Source organism: Harpegnathos saltator, unplaced genomic scaffold, assembly GCF_003227715.2.
Source record: "Harpegnathos saltator strain DR-91 unplaced genomic scaffold, Hsal_v8.6 scaffold174, whole genome shotgun sequence".
Taxonomy (NCBI): Eukaryota; Metazoa; Arthropoda; class Insecta; order Hymenoptera; family Formicidae; genus Harpegnathos; species Harpegnathos saltator.
Window position 1 is genome coordinate 805001 of NW_020229955.1, and position 20764 is coordinate 825764.

Below are 20764 nucleotides of genomic sequence, written 5' to 3' on the forward strand. Positions count from 1 at the left end.
TACGGTTACGTCTCACCACAGAGATAATCGCCCAACAACGGGCTTCTTTTCATCACCAGCATTGAGCTGCCTTAGGCAAGTTTCCTTCTAACGAGCTACGATCACATTGCGGACGGCAATTAAAATACAAAGTGCTCGCGTAAAGACGATATCAGAGAGATCATCTTTACGCTCGGCCAACGTGTTTGTTCATTATCGCGTCCCGTGATCCCAGCGTGGTCGCGAAGGTATCATTTTTTGTTATTTCATTGGCACGAAGCGAACGCATTTATCAAGAGTCAATCGCAACGGGGTGATTGACTTCTTAACCCTTAGACTGCGGGCCGCTTGGAAGCAAGACGATGCGCTTTGATGCGGAATCATCACGTCAGCCTCGCTTTAGCGCGTTCTGATGTTAACAGCGAGGAAAAGGGAACGGTTTCTCTATCGTCTAAAGGCACTGTTCACGCAAGGTGAAGGTTTTCTCCTCGTCAGGCTCTAATGGGCGCTGATTGCACTCTAAGGGTTAAGATCCTGTTAAGAAGCAAGACATTGATTCACCTCAGATGGATCCGTGCGGTAAGAGGAATTTTCCGTCGTCAGATGCTGATACTGAGATGCCTGTCCATATGAAACGTGCTGCGTGCACTGCTGCTGCTGCTGCTGTTGCTGCTGCTGTTGCTGTTGCTGTTGCTGCTGTTGCTGCTGCTGCTGCTGCTGTTGCTGCTGTTGCTGCTGTTTCCACTCCTCGTATCGTCTGATCGCGCTCTCATCTTGTGCGCTGTGATCTTCGTCGCTCGTTTGCTTCGTCGTTTTCTTCGCCACTGTGTCGTGCTCCTCTTCGGCCGGCGGTGACGATGAAAGCTGCAGCTGCGTTGGCTGCTCGCTCGTTTTGTCTGCCAGAGAATTCAACGAATGGCAAACATCGAAGATACTCTGAGCTGCGGGTTGCACCGCTACCGGACTCGTCACGCTCGGCGCTGGTTGACTGACCAGAGTGATCACCTGCTGCGGCTCCTTACCCTCGGTGTTGAACATCAACGTCGGCAGGGGGGGAATCGGGACCGCGACCGCGCTGGGCTGCGCGGGGTGTAGGATGTCGACGGGCGCCGTTGTCCTTGCATTCGCGTTATCCTGAACGTTTGCGCGCTCGACGTCGGCCGACGACGAGGTCGATGGGCTGTCCGGTTGCGGTGCTATAGACCCTGGGAAAGAAGGTGGCTGCTGTTGACCGACCAAACTTATCACTTGCGGTGTCTGCGGTGGCGACTGCGGTTGCTGCTGCGCCGGCTGTGGCACAACCGCCGGCGCCGGCGGTTCCGGGAAGAGTTCTGTCCTCAGGTTGGGCAAGAACGCGTCGATCGCCCGCCACGTCGGGGCCCAGAGATTAGAAGTCGCCGCTAATACGTTGGCGGACGACATCACCAGCAACATGTTCTTCAGGGACTCGGGGATGGCCTCGAACAGCAGCTCGCTGTTGTCGGCGTGCATGTACGCGCGCAGCAGATCGAGCACAGTTAGCCACAGCGGCAAGAAACCGGGCAGCGTCAGCAGAGGTGTCAGATGGTGAAGGAACACCTTGGAGAGCAACATCGCGGCCCGAACTCGCGTCTCCTCGACGCCGACAGGATCGTTCGACGCGATGGGGTCCAACAGTTGCGCCAATAACGGGAACAGCACCTCCTCGAGACACTGCGACCACTCGATCGCGGACAGCTGCGCCAAGTCGTGCGCCAACAGCGTGCTCTGCAGACACGTGATCGCAGCTGTGCGTACAGGCCGACGCGCGTCGCAGCAGAGCCGCGCGATGCCCTGCAGCAATGGTCGCCAAGCCTGCGGCCACAGGGATATACCGTCGTCGATGCTGCCCTCCTCCGCCCACCAACGGAATACCTGAGCGATCCTCGTATGAAGTGTGTGCATCAGATCCAGCAGCTGTTCAGGACTGTGTTGGTAGCCGGGTGCCTCCTCCGCCGAGTTGCACACTCGGTTTCGCTTGCCTGCGCACTGCAACACCGCCTCGGCGAAGGTTCTCACGCAGTTGACGCACAGGTCGAAGTTGAAGGGTGTGACGTGCGCCATGTCGCGCACCAGAAAGTTGAGACTCTCGCAGCACTTGACGAACGCCGCTGAGTCGTGCGACTGTAGGTCACGCGCCAGCACTATCCTCTCCGCGGCTACCGGCAGAGGAGCCTCGGTGCCTGTCGGCGACACCAGCACCCACTCCGGCACGGGACTGATCGGTCTCGGGTCTAAAACCGACGCTCTGGTATTCGCAGTCTCGTCCAAGACCGTGTTGGAGCGTTTAGGCGCTAGCGCACCGGCACCCGCGCACTCCAACAGGCTGAACACCACCTTCCAGTCCTCGGCGCTGTGAATATTCGCGGCACCGGTCTTCAGGAGCTCGAACAGACCGTAGGCGATTTGCCGAGCTAACGGTGCGGTCGTCGCGGATGGCAGGTGAGTGAGAGGTAGCAGAGGAGACAGACACGCGAACTCTTCACCGCGTAACAGCCTGATGGCCAACCTCAGCATGCCCACGGCTACCCTCTCGAGTAAATAGGGATGATTTTCTCGCGCTGCCACCGTTAACAACCGGTCCAAGTAGCTCTGCACCACCGGCCAGATACACGTCACCCTGTCGCGATTCTGTATGGTTACTTCCAGCAACAGCTCCAGCAGGAATATCGACACGTCTTCGTCGCTGGGATTCACCGACACCAGAGCACCGACGAGGGAATTGAGCGACTCACTCTGCGGTGGAGTGGTGAGTGAGTTAGAATGTCTCGTAGCAGTTACCAATTTTGTACTTGTGCTCACTTGTGCATCTACGTGCTATGGAAAGTGGACTCACCTGAAAGAACTTGCTCTCCTCGATGATGGACTTGAGGTAACAGTTGCTGATGAACTCGGTGGCCTTTTTCCGCGAAGTTGCCTCGGCAGGATGCGACTGCCGCGACGTGTCCATCGCGATGTACGAGTAAAAGGTGGAGAATATGCCTTGATCGCCCGGCGAGACTTTCGGCGTGGTCGGCTCCCGAAGCAGAGATATCTTGCCCGACGGATCGATGAAGTCCTCCGCCTCGGTGAGGTTTTTCGGCAACAGTCTCGCTTCGTAGAGCGATTGCAGACAATCGATGATGTTTTTCCAGGACGCTCGCAAAGCGTCCCCATGTAAACGTGTGATCTTGAAGAGAGTGAGAGCGGCCAGTTGGCACTTGCCGCTTCCACCGAGGTGCTGCACCACTTGCTCGGGCTTCCCGCCGGTTATCAAGCCGGTGAACTTGCAGAGGCTCACCACGAGAGTGTCAAGATCGCCGCACATGCTGTAGTGGGCGCTTATCGCCGCGCAACTAAAATAAAAAGAGGACATCGAGGAGGATACATACAGGATTTAATTAAAAGAGAGTAAATTTGTGTTCGATGAACATCTTGCAAGAGCGAATCTATAAAAGTTAACGAAGGCGTATGCCAAACGAACCTTAGAAACGTTTGAGACACTTTGCATTTCAGCGTTCTGTCTGGAGCTTTGTCGTAGGCACGGCAAAGAGCGCTCACGATGGGTCCCCACGCGTGCTCGGCCAGATCTCGGTCGACGAATTCGCCGGAATTGCCTACTTTTAGGTACGTGCTTTCACGCCCGGAACCTCTTCTCAGCAGAACCTTCCACAGATAATTGTCCTTCACCAGTCCAGTTTGCTCGGCTGGCATTACAATTTCTTCTCCCCTAAACAAGCAACGCACCGCGGATGAGTAAGTAACGAAGGTACTTGTTACTAAAAATACTAGACGTGAATCATAGCGTTGTAAGAGAGAAAATATTGCAACACAGCAACGCTTACTTAATCGACGTGTATATTTCATCGAGCATATCTTGATCGAAATCGGCATCGCCGTTCACTTTCTTCAAGTTTCTCTTGAACTCGTCGGCGGTCATAGGATTATTTTGCCTCTTGACGTTATAATTGTGTTGATCGACGTTCAACATAATTACCGCGTAAGCCAATGTAAAGGCAGCATCGGCCGAGGCGAACGGTCTACCGTTGCTGTCCTGGAAACAATAACAATTTTTTCTTTATCATTCTAATATTCCGAAGGTCATTCTACAATACGTGTCGTAAGTTGTAAGCCGTAAGAATTGGCGAATCACAGTCGATAATTACAAAAATAATCGGCTATAATTGGTCAGTTCTTACGGCTTACAACTTACCGACACGTATTGTAGAATGACCTTGATATCATCTTCACGTCGTCCTTTTAGGTCGTAATCACTACAACAGAATACGCGCACTCACGTGCCAATGTTCGGCGAATTTCTCAAGCAGAAGAGCTATGAGAGGCGCTTCACCGGGCAACCTGAACGACTCCAGATACAGCCGTAAAGCCTGGTCGATCCGGGTGTTCCTCAGGTCGAAGTTGTGTACAAAGTAATTGAGTATATTCTTGTTTTCCTTCTTGCTGATATACTCGCCGATCGCTTTCTTGTCCAGACCAGGATTCTCTCGCAGCAATTTCGCTACTTTCTCCGGATCCGAATGACCGGGAGTACCGCCCAGAAGTCCGTGTTCCGTGAGCTTTGCGATACCTTCGCGCGGGTTTTCGTTGAACTTCTCCGTGCCGAGGGCCAGCCACTGCGAAACGGAAACGAAAGATCCTGCTTATCCTGCGCGGAGATACGACGTGAATCAGAAGAAAACGAGCACCTACGCGTTTGTTCGCCTTCGTGGCGAGCAAGTCTTCGCGCGTAGGAAGATTTAGCGATACTTCGTGACGCGACGGCTTACACGGTTTGCCCTTGCAGCGGATCTCCATACCGGCAACCAGCATTAATATGGCATCCAAGGAGATCAACTGCATACTGTACATGCCAGCCGTAGGCATGGAGACGTTCTGAAAGAAAATGTTTGTGATCTCTTCATATTACGAATACAATGAGAATGTTCACGTGTTACACGTGCGAGAGACGACGTGTACCTTGGAGAACATCTTCATAAGTTCTTCGTACATGTTCGTAGAATAAAGTCCGCAGTCGTAATTCAAATATAACTCAGCGGGCAAGCCGGGTATTCTCCACAATCTTACTATGGCCTCTACGAATTACGGGAGTAAAATTTGTTCATATTGTTCATATTGTTCACGCTGCGTATTGTCGCAAAATTAAAAAAGTCTCACCAAGCGCTAATTCCCGTTGCTCATAGGATATCTTATTGGATTCTGAATTCACGATTTCCATTAATTTGGTTAAGTAATGCTCCAATTGGAATTTCAGATGCTCTCTCTGCGACTCGAACAGCAGGAATGACACTTGAAGATCTACGGCGAGAATCGACAGCCTGTCTGTTCCAAGCAGCTGAAACATAAAATTACGAAATCTTTATTAAGAACACAAATAAACAACAAATGAAGATAACACGCGACCTCCTTCCTGTATTTGCAAACCAAGTCAAATACATAAAACCATGTAATTTGTAATTACTATTGTTATTGTATTAGCAATTTGGTTTTCCCTCTTACCAAAATAAGATTTCTGCACAAGTCGTCCTTCACAAGCGCGAGTAACGACGAGAAATTGGAAAGAGCGTCGGCGGCGATTTCCAACGCCACTTGCAGCAAACTCAGACCCAAGTGGGTCATGATCTCGTTGTTCTGTTTGTCGAGGGGGCTGCACAAGGAGACGAGAAACCTGAATAGCTCGCGCACGCACAGCGCACCGTACGGCGTGCGCTGTTGCAGCGGCATGAAACGAACGCCCTGGGTGTTCACGTATTCTTCCATTTGTTCGGGTTCCTTCGCTTTGCAGCTCTTGGACACGCTCTCGTCTATCGACAGGTCTTCCACGCTGCCAACCGGAGACTGCGTCAATTCGATACTCTTGGTCTCGTCCCCTGCACGAGAAATCGATGACGGGAGACGAAGAGATGCGGCAAAGAAACAATTAAAATTTAATCTTTAATCTGTTAATTATCTGAGAAATTATCTTCTCATTATTATTGTTCATGGGGTATTTATATTAATATATTTTATTTTTATCTATTCTCGATCGAATTTACTTCACAAAACGGTAAGAACGACGGATATTACCTGGACTTTCTGGCAAAGATTGTTTGCTGGAGGATTCAGACACATCGTTTGCCGTGTTTCTCTGCTCACACGTGTCCTCCCTCTCTGTGTTTGGTTTGGTTTCTTCGTGAGGCACGGTTTTATTATTCTCCGCGTCAACGTTCTCGGAAGTGCTATTAGCCTCGGCTGTCTCTACTTCACCGCTGACTTCTCTGTTGTTCGTGTACTTATCGTCTTCCTGCTTCTTACTCGTTTCTTGATTATCCACCGTCTTATTGCACTCGTTTTTATCATTGATGTCTTTGCTACCGTTGACTTTTCCGTCGCTCTTCTCGTCCTCGTTTTTATCGACACTTCCGTGATCCAAGGATCCCTGCATATCAACGATATTCCCAATCGGCGAGACGGGATTGCTGGCCAGATGACTGCTTGTTCGTATTCCGTCAACCGAGCTAAGGATGTGTGACTCTTTATCGTCGACATCATCCGTGGGGGACTTGGACTTTTGCTTCATGTAGCTTTTGTGTTTCCTGTTTTTGCTACGGGTACTTTCCATACTATTTGTTCTCATTTTCTGCGGAACATCGAAATGTAAATGTGACTTTTTTCTACCGTACTAAATAATATGTCGACGAATCGTACGTCACGAGACCTACTTTCATATTTGGCAAAGCTCTGGTGTCGTCGACGAATTGTGGTAATCTAGTGAACAAATGTTGCACCATGTCTCTCAGGCAATGCTCCGCTGTTCTCCTAAGTATTTCTGCAGAGGGGATATCTCGTTACAATGTATTTGTGACACATTAGCGAAAATGTAAGACCAATTTTACATGCAAAGCTTACCGCTAAGCCGTGTTTCAAAGCATATCCTGAAGCAACTCAGCATAATTTCACATATACTTTCGTTGGAGAGATAGTCGCCAGCAGGTGACAACATAAGAGCTCGCAGAACCTGAAGGATTCTCATGAGGACCACTCCATCTCCAGATGCGTCAGTTCCCACGAATCTGGCATGTGTGACTGCATCGGCGATAGCTTCTACGCAGGATGCTATAGCAGGATGATTGGAATCTAAGAAACAAAATATATGTTGCAACATTATATGTACATAAATATTCTATATCAATGGCTGAGAGCGAAACTGACCGACGAAACCATAAGAAATTATTTTGTTAACAGCAGACAACGCCAGGCTAGTCACTGGTCCTGTGGTCTCCTCAGATCTTATGATTTCCAGAAAGGGTGCAAGGAAAACTCCAGGTTTTAATTGAGACAGATCTTTTGGCTCATTCAATGCATCTTTCAAGGTGTTCAAGCCCTTTATGAGATTATCTTGATCATCATCCTAGAAATTATATTATACAAAAATCACTCAAGATTCATCACAATGTTAATCAATTCTTCCTAGCTTCACACACTGGTCGTGTCATATGGATATCTTGCTGACTAAATATGTCGGAACAGAGCGTGGCACTAATGTGCTTGAGTTGTTCTTTAATTTTTTAAATCCCACACACATGTTAGGACTTATGCTTTGGGCATAAGAGAAGAAATGGTGAAGCTGATACAACACAGCTGATATCCATCAGACGAGTAGATCAATATGAGTTGCAGGATGTCTGTCACCGCAAGACCGCAATCTTGTCGCGAGAAGTGTGGAAGAAAAGAACATTCTCGATCGGCAGACCGATCCCTGCAACCTGTTTGATTGAACAACCAGCAAAATAAATATAAACGTGGCGAGAGACTCGGAAGGAGCTCGGAAGAACGCATAATGTAGAATTATCTGCCGAACATCAGCTGAACCGGGATGAGCGATCTAACCTGGTGAGAATGCGACGACCATCGGGCACCTCGCCGCATTGCCGTCACCAGGAGGCAGACCTCGCCTTCGACGACGTACAGGCCGCCCCTGGGGCCCACGAATTTCGTCGCTTTGCTCATCTCGACGACGGTTTCCTTGTCGTTACGCCATCACGTTCTAATTATTCGCGAAACCTTACGCACACGACTAACAGCAAATAACGACGTACGGAGCCCGAGCTCACCGTCACGTCAGGAACCGCGGAGCCACTTCCAACTTCCAACACGATAACCATCGACCACCGTCGTCAACGTCCATCCGTCGACCCACGAGCCTCGCGGATTAGAATGATGACGTTTCGATTAGTCGATACGTGCTGCTGTCGACAGTAACGTAACCTTGCAGACAGGTGTATTCTCTTAAACCTGATCTACAACATATTTTCTCTGCTTTCTGTTTCTTATTCTTTAGTATTTTCTAGCTTGAGGCATAAGGTGAGTCAGAAAGAGATTAAGAGAGAGAGAGAGAGAGAGAAAAACGGAAAGCAAAGAGCATATTGTAGACAAGACTTTAAGATCTACAAGAGGCTTCGCAGAGACACGCGAAATAAGCCAGAGCCAATTTTCCATTTGTTGTTTTCCACATACAGGAAAAATCATCTCACTATCAGTATTATGATATTTGTAATTATGATGAGGATCGTCGCCGTATAAACGTACAGAGCATTTTTTTTAAGCTTGAAACAAAAACTGCTTAATTTGTTGAAGTGAGAGTTGCACTTGGAGTGCAGGACAAGAAAATATTATTATTTATTATCATTTTTTGAAAAGATTAATTGCAAAATCCGGTTCTGTACTGACCTTGGATGAATGAAAAGAATGCAAAGGCATAAAAATTTTTGCCGAAAGAAATATGCAGGTGTCTGCGAGGAATAATATGGGAAATTGCAGATGCCATGAAAAGTGTAGCTCAGCTTAGCTCGACATTAGCTTGACACAATTTATTTGCTCTTGCGTCCGCATGAGCCTAACTGGCGTCAAAGAACGAGTATTAATTTTTCTTTAAATCAATGCAAGAAACACACACACACACATTTTTTGTTGATATGAAATCAAGTGTTGCTTAAATGTACGAAGCTTTATCTTTACGAGGAAAAAAAAATTGCTTACTTCTTTATCTATATCTTTAGCCTGAAGCATGAAGTCGAACCGTTAAGTAATCGAGTTAGAGCATACGACGACGTTATATTGAGTTAATAAAGAAATAAAATGGTGACTATCAGTTTGACTACCTGACTTAAAGAACGACTTCTGCAAATTGAATTTTCCTCTTTCTTTTTTCCTCTTTCTCCACGTTATCTTCACGCTGATTAATAAGATCAATGGAAAAAGGAATATATAAAGCACAGTGTTGCAATATCGTGATTGAGGGTGAAAATATTTACTTCATACTTTTATAAACAAACAAACGTTGCGAGCGAATGCGAGAGAAATGTGCAAATTCGAGAGATAAACGCAAATTCGTGGCAACGACGTGGCTCGAGTGACGTATGCAAGGTCCGTAAATAGAGAGACGGAGAATCAGGTCCTCTCATCCACTTCACGCGGTTTGGCTCGAAAATGCCGGCGACTGTGGCTCAGCTGATTAACCACTCACACCGAACTCACGCTAAACCATCATGATACTACACGTACATAGTATCACGTGCACCAACACACAGATTCTCTGGCTCCAAAATGGCGGCCGTGGGAGGACCTGACTTCGTTCTGTCTCTATTTACAGACCTTGGACGTATCACGTATGTGTTGTGCGTCAGACATAAAGTTAGCAGTTGGAGAGGAGAGAGTGCAGGTGAGCGACAGCGAAAAGCGCTACTCAGTCGACTACCGCTGTCGTGTCTAGTTGTTCTTTGTGTTTGTGGACGCTTCTTCGTCTTGTCAGATTTGTTTGGCCGAGCAAACGTTCGCTGAAAAACAACGTATCGGCAATCGAAGGCTGTTGAAGGTAAACGAGGTGAAGTTATTGCTGATCTCTCGAGTGCGTTCATTTTTGACCTTTGTTGCAACTGTCCGTGTCCGTACAAAAGTGTAAAGATATTGATTTTCATGATTTATAAGGCAAAGTTTTCTTCGTGGGTATGATATTATCTTTGTGTGTATGCATATGAATATGTATAATTTCATTTTTGCACGAGTTTACTGACATAACTCTGTCAGACTATTTCTTCTCCTTCACCGAAGCACTCATAGTAGCGGATTCGAAGTGTAGTGGTTTCTTGAAGCAACTATCACTCTTTTTTTTCTAACGTGGCAAGGTAACTGTGAGTCATGATGCGTCATTGTGACTGGACGTTGCGTTAGATTTCTATTGAAGCAAGTATTCGAACATATGGAATATTAGCGGACAGGTTAAAGCGGAGGTAACAACGGGATATTCAGTTGTTTGGGATTCATAAATAGGTTATGCTACTCACACACATATGATCTGTTCTTCTGCACCACTGCACTGGTGCAATAAGTTAAAGTGAGACAAATATATACTTGTCTCACTCGAACTTATTGCACTAGTGCAGCGGTACAGAGAAAAAGAACAGACCTAATAGGTTATGCTGTGCTTCAAGTTACGTGCTGCTGTGCAAATAGCGCGGGAATTTTGGGTACGCCGATCGGTGATCGTATTCTATTTTCGACACGAAAGAACATTAATAACGAAGTGAAAGTGATCCCTTTTTATTTCGGTAAATATATAGAAAGAGGTACACCTCACCGGTTTTTTTTTCATTTTGGAATATGTTATAAAGGATAAAATTTTGAGTGACTTCCTGATACAATTATATGGGGGTCGCTTATAGTTTTCGAGATATTTGATTTTGAAGTTGTGGAATTTTGATTATCCTGGAATTAAATTCCAGATATCATAGGCTGACATAAGTTATTTACAGTACAATCCAAACAGTTAATCCAAACATAGTGTGTACACAGAGATATAGGAAACAGTACATATAAGCGGGAGAGGGGCTCTGCCCCCTCTCCAAAAAAATCCTAACCTAACCTAACTTGTTGCATCTTTATATATTGTTGGGCGATGTTGAAAAGATCTCCTTAAAAGCCACAACACCTAATTATATGCAGATATTATAACAAGTTAAGTTGAGCCAGGTGATAGATAATCTTAAGAGAACTTTTTTCAACAATGTCCAAAAATATACAAAGATGCAATAAGTTAGGTTAGGTTAGGATTTGTTTGGGGAAGGGCGGAGCCCCTCTCCCGCGTATACGTACTGTTTCCAATATTTAAAGTGAATGAAAACTGCTTGTCCACTTCAAATATACTTCAGCGTACAATTATAAAACTTTAAAGTCAAATATCTAGAAATTATAAGCGACCCCCATATAATTACTATTAGAAAAGGTCACTCAGAATTTCATCCTTTATAACATATTTCAAAATGAAAAAAATCGGTGAGATGTACCCTTTTCTACATATATTTACCATTATTTTCCTCGTTGAAATTTCTAATTAATTTAATTTCGAACTTGGCCATAAATTGCGTATTTATATAAAAATCGATCTGATGGAGTGATTTATCTTCACGATTCCTTATCTGCAAGCTGCTTCGTATCTGTATATTATCTCCTGATATTGTCTTCTTCAATTCTGAAGAACCAAAGGATATCAAGCCTCGCTTAATTTTGACGACGCACCATTCTTCTCTTCTACATTGCGATCTGCAGTGCACAAAGAACACCGATTTATCCATACGTATTGCGTAATCGGCCGAAATTCAGACCGACGCTTTATTTCTTCCACGAAGCGAAGCTTGATGACTTTAGATTACAAATTGCATTCACTGTCGCATAAATCGCACAATCGTTTCTGCAGAGTCGTCCGTAATAAATATCTAAACGTCTGTAATGAAATGAAATACGAAGGTGCGATAGCATGAATTCCTGCATGTCGTTTTCGAGTTTTTAGCCTTGCCGAGTGTACAAATAAACGGTGATTAACGTTCACACGCGAGACCACAAGTTTGAGGCATAACTGAATGAGTGATCCCTTCAACTCAATAGAATGGGTTCAGTTTCCAGTACGAACAGAGCAGCCATGACTTCAGCGCGAGAGTTCATAGACCAAGCCATCGCCAAGGAATCGGTCGTCATATTCTCCAAGAGTAGCTGTCCGTATTGCAAAATGGCCAAACAGGTGCTTTAACATCACGATTTTATACTTTGATTCTTACAAATGGATCAAAATTCAGTTAATTGATTAATTCAGTGATCACAACTTGTCGTCAATCTTGTCCATATCAAGAGCAGCTCTTTGCACAATATATTAACCTAGGAGAATATGAACTTGTAAATTACTTGATTATTGTAATTAATTTAATTTGCTACTTGCAAGCATATCACTTATTAGCATTCATCATTGTTCATCATTGGTCGCCTTCATTGTATTCTCTTGCAGGTGTTTGACTCGTTAAACAAAACTTACATGGCGATAGAACTGGACGACCGAGAAGATGCTGACGAAATACAAACAATATTGGGCGAAATGACAGGTGCCAGGACAGTGCCGAGAGTATTCCTCAATGGAATGTGCTTGGGTGGTGGTACCGATGTGAAAAGACTGCACGCAAGCGGCGAACTTATAAAGAAATTTTGAAGATTGACAAAATGTCTATATTACAAATATTACATGTTACAATTGATATATTGCAATTAATATTACAAATAACATATTCAGTACTTCAATTACTCGATTGATCTCTAATTCCAATCTAATAAAATGTTGTCATTTTATCTACATGAAAATGCCAAGACAAAGTTAAATTAATTTAAAAAATAATAATATATATATGCTAATGGAGCAGTAAAGGTTATTCTACAATACGTGTCGTAAGTTGTAAGCCGTAAGAACTGACCAATTTTACAAAACAAATCTTTGGTTTGTGAATGCACTTGTGAATATAAAGTTAAGTTAATTCTGACAATATTGAGAATACAAATTGAGGTATAAGTTTTCTGCTATAATTTGCTAAGTTTAAACAAAACTTGAATCAAACATGACAGACAAATAGAATTTATGTCATTGAAGGTTCGAGTTTGTAATAGACTTTTAGTTTCAAAATCTCCGCTACGAGTCGCCACCATATTTAACGAGATTCTACGTCGAATAAACTGAATAGTAGGCTTAGCTATCCCTTTTTATTTCTCATGCCTGTAGATTATTAGTAGTACGACTCAACGTGTAGGCAGCCGCTCTTGACACAATCAAAATTCAATAGACTTTGTTAAAAACTACGATAGAAAACGAGTTTAGCCATTTTAAATCCTGAAGTCTCTATTTTCCAGGAATGTTAAATTCATAACATTGATAATGTTTATCAATGAAATATATCTAGTTAAATGAGAAGCAACGACTATTCGAACCCCACCTTATATTTCAAATGGGTTTTCACATTGCAATTTAATTATGGTATAAAAAGTGTGATAACAGCACCTTGCGAAAGAAACTTTCAGCTTTTTAATCATTGTCAAGCAAACGTCATATACCGATTTACATTTGTCTATTGTGAGTGTTCGAGTTCAAAATGTCATTTTCAATGGAGTTTAGTGTTAAATAATTCTATAAAGAATAATCGTCCTGCAATCTGCGGAGACGCGTACTTAAAGGAAGGTTTGCACTTTCGAATGATATCAATTTCATTTGCTCGTTACCTTTAATTTATCAGGCACAAGTCGACAAACTTTACGACAAATTTTCGAATTTGATGGATTCTCACTTATACTCCTATAACAACGTAAGAAAAGTTAATTAAATTTTATGATCGTAAATATATTTAAAAGCTAAAGACTTTTGAATGCTTGATTCAGCTTCGCTGCCTAAAATGCCTAGTTTCTGTCACTGTGTTAATTGAATGAAAGTTGGATTCTTCACTCGACAACATTGAACATTCTGTTTGTTTGCGCAGCTGAGAAAAGTGATCCTTCGCTTTTCGCGCATCGAGTTAGTCAAGGTAGCTGCGGCGGCCACGATCCGAGCACCACGTGTCCACGTAGGACACCGTAGTGTGAGAGTCCACACGTACACATCTAAAAATACTTGGGCAGTCCTGTGTGTAGTCGTGCGATCACGCCGATGCGATCCGATCGGTCGTCCCGCGCAACGGGATGGATCTGTCGCGGTATCGCAAATTCATCATCTACGTGTTGACGTTCCTGGCGTACGCGTGGTCCGGCTATGGCTCCGGATTGCTGTCGAATCTGCGGGACGCCGTGTTGGCGGCAGAGTCCGTCTTTCACGACTTCTTCGAGAACGCCATCACCGTAGCTAGGAAAATCAAGGACATACACGAGGTGTTCGACGCCGCCGTGGAGGAGAACTGCGTCTTCCAATGTCCCGACGGTAATGCGCGCAAATCCGCGAGCAATTGACGCGTTGTTTTATCAGCGCTCGCCTTATCAGGTTATCGCGGAGTGCTTCGCGGAGAACTCTCGCCATTGGTTGTTTAGCCTGCAAATCAATTGTTTGTTTTGAATACACTTTCTACACTCTGCTCCGCTCCCCTCCGCGCTTTCCGGCCCTTATGCGCTTTTTCGTGTTGGACAAAAAGTGTACTCAGCAAGGATATGTCTACAATTAATCATAACGTAATACAATATAACATAATGAGAAATCGTGTGATATATATATATATATATATATATATATATATATATATATGATATCGCGACTAGTTAGGTTAGGTTATGGGTTACTTTCTCTTCCGGCAACTACGTGAGCATGCAAAACTGACCTGGGACGTTCTGATTGGACGAGAGTCTCAGACGCGCGCTATTTCAATGTTTCAGGGTCCGCGCCGAAACCAGACTGGAATCACAAGCCGCGAAGCAACGGATGCGGCTCCCTTGGAATCGAGGTTAGCGGATTTCCACGGGAAATTAGCTTACCGATAACAAGTTGCGCATGATGAGCATGAATTCGTAATGACGTATTTACGTATTTGGTTCATGATAATAATTGTTCCAAATTATCCCATCATCGATGAAATTGCATTCTAACTTCACAACTCGTGAAATTTATAATTTGCTAATAATTAATAATTAAAATTTATGCAATTTGACTTGCAGCGCACTGTGTCGAATTTATGATTCACTGTATACGGCGCAAACATTAATCTGCACAGTTAGTTAAATCTATATAATTCAACTTATTGCGTCTTCACCGTCACGTTTATCTTTTCAAGTTTTAAAACGCGCACATGGATCTGTAATATTTATTATTATTAATTATTTCCAGGTAAGTCAAGAATACCTCCCGTTGGCTGAGATGACCAAGTGCTGCGACTTCCATGACATTTGCTACGACACCTGCAACACCGACAAGGAGAAGTGCGATCTGGAATTCAAGAGGTGTCTGTACAAGTTCTGCGACACGTATCAAACCACTGGCTTGACGATCGTCAACGCGTGCAAGGGCGCGGCAAAGGTACTCTTCACAGGAACGACCGCGCTCGGTTGCAAGAGTTTCCTTGACGCTCAAAAGGAGGCTTGCTACTGCCCGGACAAGGGCAGTACCCGCAAGAACAAGAAACCGAAGAAAGCGGCGCAGGCAGGTGGCGAATTATAACGTCGCGTCTAACATAAGATAAATCGATGTATTTATTTGTCAAAATGTGTGTGTATTGCGTTGTCGATAGAATTATGTCAAGTATTACGCGAAGAATCTAACGCGGACTTTCAAGCGGATTCAGCGTGGCAGAATCAGATCGATGTATCCTCTGTACGATATAGAAATTTTGTTACAAACGAAACAATAATACTCGTCATAATTATAATTAAGATTTCTTTCTATAGATTGATTAACGGCGTTGAGCGTCGGACGATGACTATCATGACACCACCGTGTCTCACTTAAATTATGTATAAAATACAACTAATTATATTTGACAAATTGGCTGCATACGAACGGCCAATAGGGAGCCAATGAAACAGGACGGAGCAAGACACATGCGTGTCTTGCGCGACATTTATTCGCCATATCCTCCATTGGTCCTCAATTAGTCGTCGATCTCGACTTTTGCGCGATCGATAAAAATCAACGCGTTCAAAACGTCAAAAAATAGGAGACATGAGATCATCCTGAGTGTACATCGTCAGGATGAAAATTGTTTCGTCCGCAACGGGGCTGAGGTATCGAGAGCGTGTGTTTGTCTTTTGAAAAAACAAGGGATAGTCTTTTGCGACGCAAACGTCAATGTGACAACTGTCCTCGGGCGAATCACCGGTCGGTTGGAACCACCGGTGAAAATAGTAAAATTGCCAAGTGTGACGTTACCTTGAATCAAGACAATCGGGAACGCTCCCGCCCCGTGGGAAGCGGAATCTGCTCAGCGAAGAATGGGAAACGCAAACTCCGCGCGGCCGCCCAAGATCCAGAAGGATCGAAAGACGGAAGGCCACGGCAGGTAAGGCTGTTTCAGGCTGTTGTGGCGTCGTTGATCAGGCAAGGATGTTTGTTTACTCTTCTCACGTCGGCAAATTTTTTCGCTAATTTCTTCCTAAAGTTTTAAAGCTCGAGACACGTTGTGGACCCCATCGAACAGTCAGCATTTGTCTCTGAACTCGAAACTGTCACGTCGTTTTATGACGGAGGGCGTTTCTCGCGCTACCAGCAGACTTCGCGATTTCCAAGTTTTGAGGCCAAGTTTTTACGACTCTTGGCGGCGCAGGGAACGACTTTTTCTAATTATCTACTTCTCTTTTACGCGTTACAGTGTTCTTCTCATCAAGTTGGGATGCTGTCCTATGTAGAACGAAGAAGCGGAAAGAAATATTTAACGGGAAACGGAAAGAAATATATAGCGGGAGATAAAATCACGCTAATCTAATTGTCCACTATTTCGTTTCCAATTTCAGGCGTCTGGGGTTCCCCCCATGCGCAGGAAGAACGGAAATCCACAGAAATGAAAAGTCAATTTTTATTAATTACAGTTAATAAAAATAAATATCGAAGAAAAATATGTAACTATAACTAAATCTTAAGAATACTATACAATATGGATGGAGAGAGTTACAGTGTAATTATTCAAGTCGTATCTCGAGCTCGAAGTTAGAAATCTCCTCTTCCGTAGAACGAGGAGCCGACTATTTGAATGTAGACGACGGGGGGAGGGGAGAAGGAGGGATGGTTACTTCCCCCGTTTGATTATTCGTTCGCTGTATCTCGCCCTTCGCCGTTCTACATGGAACGGCATCCTCGGACGAGGCACGAGACGAGAGGCGCGAGCACGATGAACCGCGCAAAAACGTACTTTGCAGTTTTCTCCATTCCACGTAGCGCAGATACCAGAAGAGATCGCAGACGAGCCGCGAACGGAAACGGCAAAGCAGCGGCGACGGCGACGGCGACGGCCGGCACTTCTAGTGCGCGGAACTTCGGCAAGCGTCGACGCATCGACGTGCGCGCCACGAATCCGTTCATCATTTTCTTCCTGCGGCTGCGTAGCCGAAAGCCGAAGGAACCGGTCACCGTGGTGGCGCGGGCCGCGGGCAAGCTGTGGGGCCGCATGTCGGCCGAGCAGCGAAAGAAATACGTGGACCTCGCGAACGAGGAGAAGAAGCGCCGGCAGGAGCGCAAACGACGGAGAAGGCACTCGGCCGCGCGCTCCAGGTAATCATCCGCGGGGAGGGAGGAATCATGATGCAATGAGAAGCGAACGGTAGCTTCGGAGAGTGAGGATCGATCCACAGCGTCAACATTTCTCGGGCGTGAAGAACATCGCGCGGTAAAACATGGTAGAAAAATACGCCACGAAAGACGGATTTCATTACGGATATTTGTAACCACCTTATCCGATGATAAAATAAAAAGAGGTACGTCGTGATAAAAATGTCGCCGTATATAAATGATCTTTCGTAGTGTCTCTCGAAGAGCGAGGCATTGTGTATATTCCACGCGAGTCCGCGTGACTCGCGCGAGAGCCGAAGCTTCAACGCGACCACTTCGATCCACTCTCTCGCTCCGAAGCGACCCTGCGCGCGCAGACGAGACGCACGGCTGGCTCTAATCGCGTTCTGGTGTCCAGGATGAAGTAGCGGGTGTGAAGCTGCGGAGGAGGTGCGAGCCTCGGCTGCGGAAAATCGCGGACGATTCTGCGCCTGTCGTCGGCGTGTGCTATGCGTAGTACTACGCGCGTACTCGCACTTATCATCATCATCACTCTCGCTGTGTGACATCTGCAAATGACCAGAGCTCGATTATCGTGTGTGTTTTTGATTTCTTTTTTATTTATTAGATTTTTTTAGATCTATGTACAATAAATATCAATATATTTTTACACTATTATGGATTCATCATTTAATTACCCTAAACTAGGCGCGATCCGCCCTTATTCATCTTCGCCCTTTCTTTTTCGTCTGAAAAAATTAAGTTCGTAACGAGTACCATAAATATATTATATTTTTTGTTGTTCTCGCGACCGTTCCGCGAAGCGTCGCCCACGACGGGAGGGGAAATTGCGCGTCTCGAGGAATATACATACATTCGCGAGGGTAACGCGTTTCGGGGAGTTGCGGCGCGTGGGTGACGACGTCGTTACCCGTTTTTCTCATCCTACTTCGTCGCGCGAGAGGTTTCCTTCTCCTCCTCCTCCTCTTCCTCCTCCTCCTTCTTCCTCTTCTTCTTCTTTTTCTTTTTCTTCTTCTTCTTCTTCTCCTCTTCCTCCTCCTCCTCCTCCAGCTTCCTTTTTTTTGCATTTTCTTTTTTTAAGAGCAGTGCTCTCGCGTCACTTCGATACAAAAAATAATTTCAGCACGAGACCTCGCGACGCTTCGCCGGAAGAGCCGAATTGCGCGCTCCGTTATTCCTTCCGAAAAAACTATTATAGAGCTACCCTCTCGCGATACTAGATAATAAAAACATACGCGTACGTAGAGATAACGAATGAACGTTCTCGTGTGTGATATCGCAATCGACAATTAAAATATTAAATCAGTATATGTGTGTGTGTGTGTGTGTGTGTGTGTGTGTCTGTATGTATGTGAATACGACGCGACTTTGTACGTAGACGCATGTATCGTAATTGTAATGTAATGTTATGTAGCGCAATGCGATGCAATGCGACGCGAAGCGATACGACGTAACGCAATGCAACACAATGCAATGCAATGCAATGCAATGTAATGCAATGCAAGGCAATGTATGTATGTACGCGTACACATATACATGTACGTGCTCTGCCATGAGCGCCACTCCGTCATTTGCGACAGTAGCAGCAAGTAATAACGGATTAATCGATCGATTGGTCAATCAATTAACGCAATAGCAAATAATAATATTAACAATCGATAAAACCAGATGCGTGACACAGCGACGTTTTCCTTTCCTTCCTGCTTCGCCAGGACCAGCGGTTTGTTTCGACGCGACAGTACGCCTCGGCGACAGTAATATACGATCTCGAGTTTAATTTCCTTCCATAATAATACAATGAGAATTACGATAGCGATAAGTAGCTACTTTCCTTTCGTTCCTTTTTACGTTTATGATACAGTAAAGTACAGTGTGCCTCGAAGAAAACTTAAACAACAACGTTCAACAATCGATAATATTAAACAGAATTATCCGCAAATATATATTTATATATATTTATATATATATAAATACACAAAACGTAACATGTAGTTTCGCGAAGGAATGCCCTACTAAAAAATAGGTGTCCGCATTTATCTGTTTTTTTCTTCTTCTTCTTCTTCTTCTTCTTCTTCTTTTCTTATTTTTTCCCTTTCTGTTCCTGTTTGCTTTCGTTTATGCGGGGAGAGGCGTAGGGGAAAACACGATACTTCGGCCGATCGTTCGTCGATCCGTCCGAGGTAACGGATTTGTATATTCGTATTTTTCTTCTTTCTCCCGTCTCTCTTTTTTTTTCTTTTTTTTTTAAATGCACAAGTTACGAACCCGTGCTTTCGAGAGGAGTTATCGATCGATTAAATTGTATTACGATTAAATTGTACCTTGTGTGCAATCTTTGTCGACAAGTTAAGAATTCGTTTAATACGAGCCCTCGATCGAGCACGGTGAAGAGAAAAAAGATGTACCCACACTCCTATCCGCGACGGTATGGAGGGTATGACAATTACTTTCTTTCTCTCTCTTCCTTTCTTCCTTCAGCACCTCCGGGAAACTTTGACCCAGGGCGCTGAACGGATTATCGTTTTCTCTTCATTTTCCCTTTTTCTCAGGTCCCGCTTCGTTTCTTCAAAAGTGAGCGTGCAATTGAGATACATGCTAAAAAATATCGCGGGGGGGGGGAGGGAGGAAAGAGCAGAAGAACGTACGACTCTTAATTCGCAATTCCCTATACTCCTCTATTGTTAGCAAGCGCCGGCTAAGACGCGTATTTGCGAATGACGCATTTGGAGAATTATGAAGTATTATCGTTTCCGGAAGGATACTCCGTTTGAACTCGCCGTCGCGCCAATTTTTTTACCTTCAGACACGAGAGAGAAACACCGAGAGGGGATAAGCCTTTAGGAACGACGTGTCACACGATTCTGCGCGTGTACATTATTTATCCGATGACGCGCATCTACTTTTTTAGTGCCTCTTTTACTGCGATTTATTGCGGATATCGAGAGAGAGAGAGAGAGAGAGAGAGAGAGAGAGAGAGAGAGAGAGAAAAAAGAGAAACAGAAATAACTCGTGGTCTTCTCTCTCGCAGACGCGTCATCGTGATTTAAACGAGTGCTCGAAGCGGTCTACAGCGGCAACGTGTAGTTCATGGCACTTCTCAGGAGACACCTTAAAACCAATAATCGAGTTAAAGTCGCCACGCATCATCGAGTGACTAAAAAATCATTTTACCGCGTGCAAAATCGCGTGAAATCGCGCGAATGATTGCCGACAATAGTATTCTTTACGCAA

The 20764-nt window shown here is 44.9% G+C and overlaps 5 protein-coding genes across 10 annotated transcripts in view; 3 read left to right on the forward strand and 2 right to left on the reverse strand.

The window, feature by feature from the left end:
- garz (Sec7 domain-containing protein garz) overlaps positions 1-8191 on the reverse strand; it is an 8601-nt gene extending 410 nt beyond the window's left edge. The window contains exons 1-15 of one of the 2 annotated variants that reach the window (XM_025297275.1): positions 7864-8191; positions 7186-7384; positions 6883-7110; positions 6696-6802; positions 6061-6613; positions 5494-5864; positions 5152-5329; positions 4954-5069; positions 4687-4869; positions 4275-4610; positions 3822-4030; positions 3461-3706; positions 2834-3332; positions 1002-2733; positions 541-875 (exon numbers count right to left, since the gene is read on the reverse strand). In XM_025297275.1, the coding sequence (XP_025153060.1) occupies positions 541-875; positions 1002-2733; positions 2834-3332; positions 3461-3706; positions 3822-4030; positions 4275-4610; positions 4687-4869; positions 4954-5069; positions 5152-5329; positions 5494-5864; positions 6061-6613; positions 6696-6802; positions 6883-7110; positions 7186-7384; positions 7864-7983 (5412 nt within the window). In that variant the 5' untranslated portion in view covers positions 7984-8191. Of the gene's footprint in view, positions 1-540; positions 2734-2833; positions 3333-3460; positions 3707-3821; positions 4031-4274; positions 4611-4686; positions 4870-4953; positions 5070-5151; positions 5330-5493; positions 5865-6060; positions 6614-6695; positions 6803-6882; positions 7111-7185; positions 7385-7863 lie in introns of both variants that reach the window. The other variant, XM_011151773.3, reaches the window with a different exon arrangement.
- Positions 8192-9560: 1369 nt separating this feature from the next.
- On the forward strand, positions 9561-12597 carry LOC105189570 (glutaredoxin-C4). 4 transcript variants are annotated; one of them, XM_011151775.3, is made up of 3 exons: positions 9561-9694; positions 11925-12046; positions 12308-12597. In XM_011151775.3, exons 1-3 carry the CDS (start codon positions 9580-9582, stop codon positions 12503-12505), a joined length of 435 nt encoding a protein of 144 aa, XP_011150077.1. In that variant the 5' UTR covers positions 9561-9579; the 3' UTR covers positions 12506-12597. The 4 variants fall into 4 exon arrangements, with proteins under 4 accessions (XP_011150077.1, XP_011150080.1, XP_011150081.1 ...); XM_011151778.3 differs by having other exon boundaries at positions 9673-9847; XM_011151779.2 differs by lacking the exon at positions 9561-9694 and adding an exon at positions 9701-9856.
- A 1132-nt stretch (positions 12598-13729) lies between these two features.
- Positions 13730-15684, forward strand: GXIVsPLA2 (phospholipase A2 group XII). Its single transcript, XM_025297341.1, has 3 exons — positions 13730-14248; positions 14695-14762; positions 15143-15684. The coding sequence occupies exons 1-3, from the start codon at positions 14014-14016 to the stop codon at positions 15470-15472; spliced, it is 633 nt and encodes a 210-aa protein (XP_025153126.1). The 5' UTR covers positions 13730-14013; the 3' UTR covers positions 15473-15684.
- Positions 15685-16860: 1176 nt separating this feature from the next.
- enok (histone acetyltransferase enoki mushroom) overlaps positions 16861-20764 on the reverse strand; it is a 30152-nt gene continuing 26248 nt past the window's right edge. Inside the window, exon 7 of one of the 2 annotated variants that reach the window (XR_003112686.1) lies at positions 16861-18081. The gene's annotated coding sequence lies outside the window, so the exon portion shown is untranslated. Of the gene's footprint in view, positions 18082-18176; positions 20097-20764 lie in introns of those variants that run through there. The other variant, XR_003112685.1, reaches the window with a different exon arrangement.
- Positions 17136-18101, forward strand: LOC105189573 (uncharacterized). Its single transcript, XM_019844364.2, has 2 exons — positions 17136-17515; positions 17931-18101. The coding sequence occupies exons 1-2, from the start codon at positions 17136-17138 to the stop codon at positions 17938-17940; spliced, it is 390 nt and encodes a 129-aa protein (XP_019699923.2). The 3' UTR covers positions 17941-18101.

Excerpts from the sequence above, each read along its gene's own strand:
- GXIVsPLA2 (XM_025297341.1), top strand. The coding sequence starts at position 14,014 with ATGGATCTGTCGCGGTATCGCAAATTCATCATCTACGTGTTGACGTTC. Across the intron at positions 14,249-14,694 it reads CGTCTTCCAATGTCCCGACG|GGTCCGCGCCGAAACCAGAC; the intron begins GTAATGCGCGCA and ends TCAATGTTTCAG. Across the intron at positions 14,763-15,142 it reads GCGGCTCCCTTGGAATCGAG|GTAAGTCAAGAATACCTCCC; the intron begins GTTAGCGGATTT and ends AATTATTTCCAG.
- LOC105189573 (XM_019844364.2), top strand. The coding sequence starts at position 17,136 with ATGAACCGCGCAAAAACGTACTTTGCAGTTTTCTCCATTCCACGTAGC.
- LOC105189570 (XM_011151775.3), top strand. The coding sequence starts at position 9,580 with ATGGCGGCCGTGGGAGGACCTGACTTCGTTCTGTCTCTATTTACAGAC. Across the intron at positions 9,695-11,924 it reads TTGGAGAGGAGAGAGTGCAG|TTTCCAGTACGAACAGAGCA; the intron begins GTGAGCGACAGC and ends GAATGGGTTCAG. Across the intron at positions 12,047-12,307 it reads ATTGCAAAATGGCCAAACAG|GTGTTTGACTCGTTAAACAA; the intron begins GTGCTTTAACAT and ends ATTCTCTTGCAG.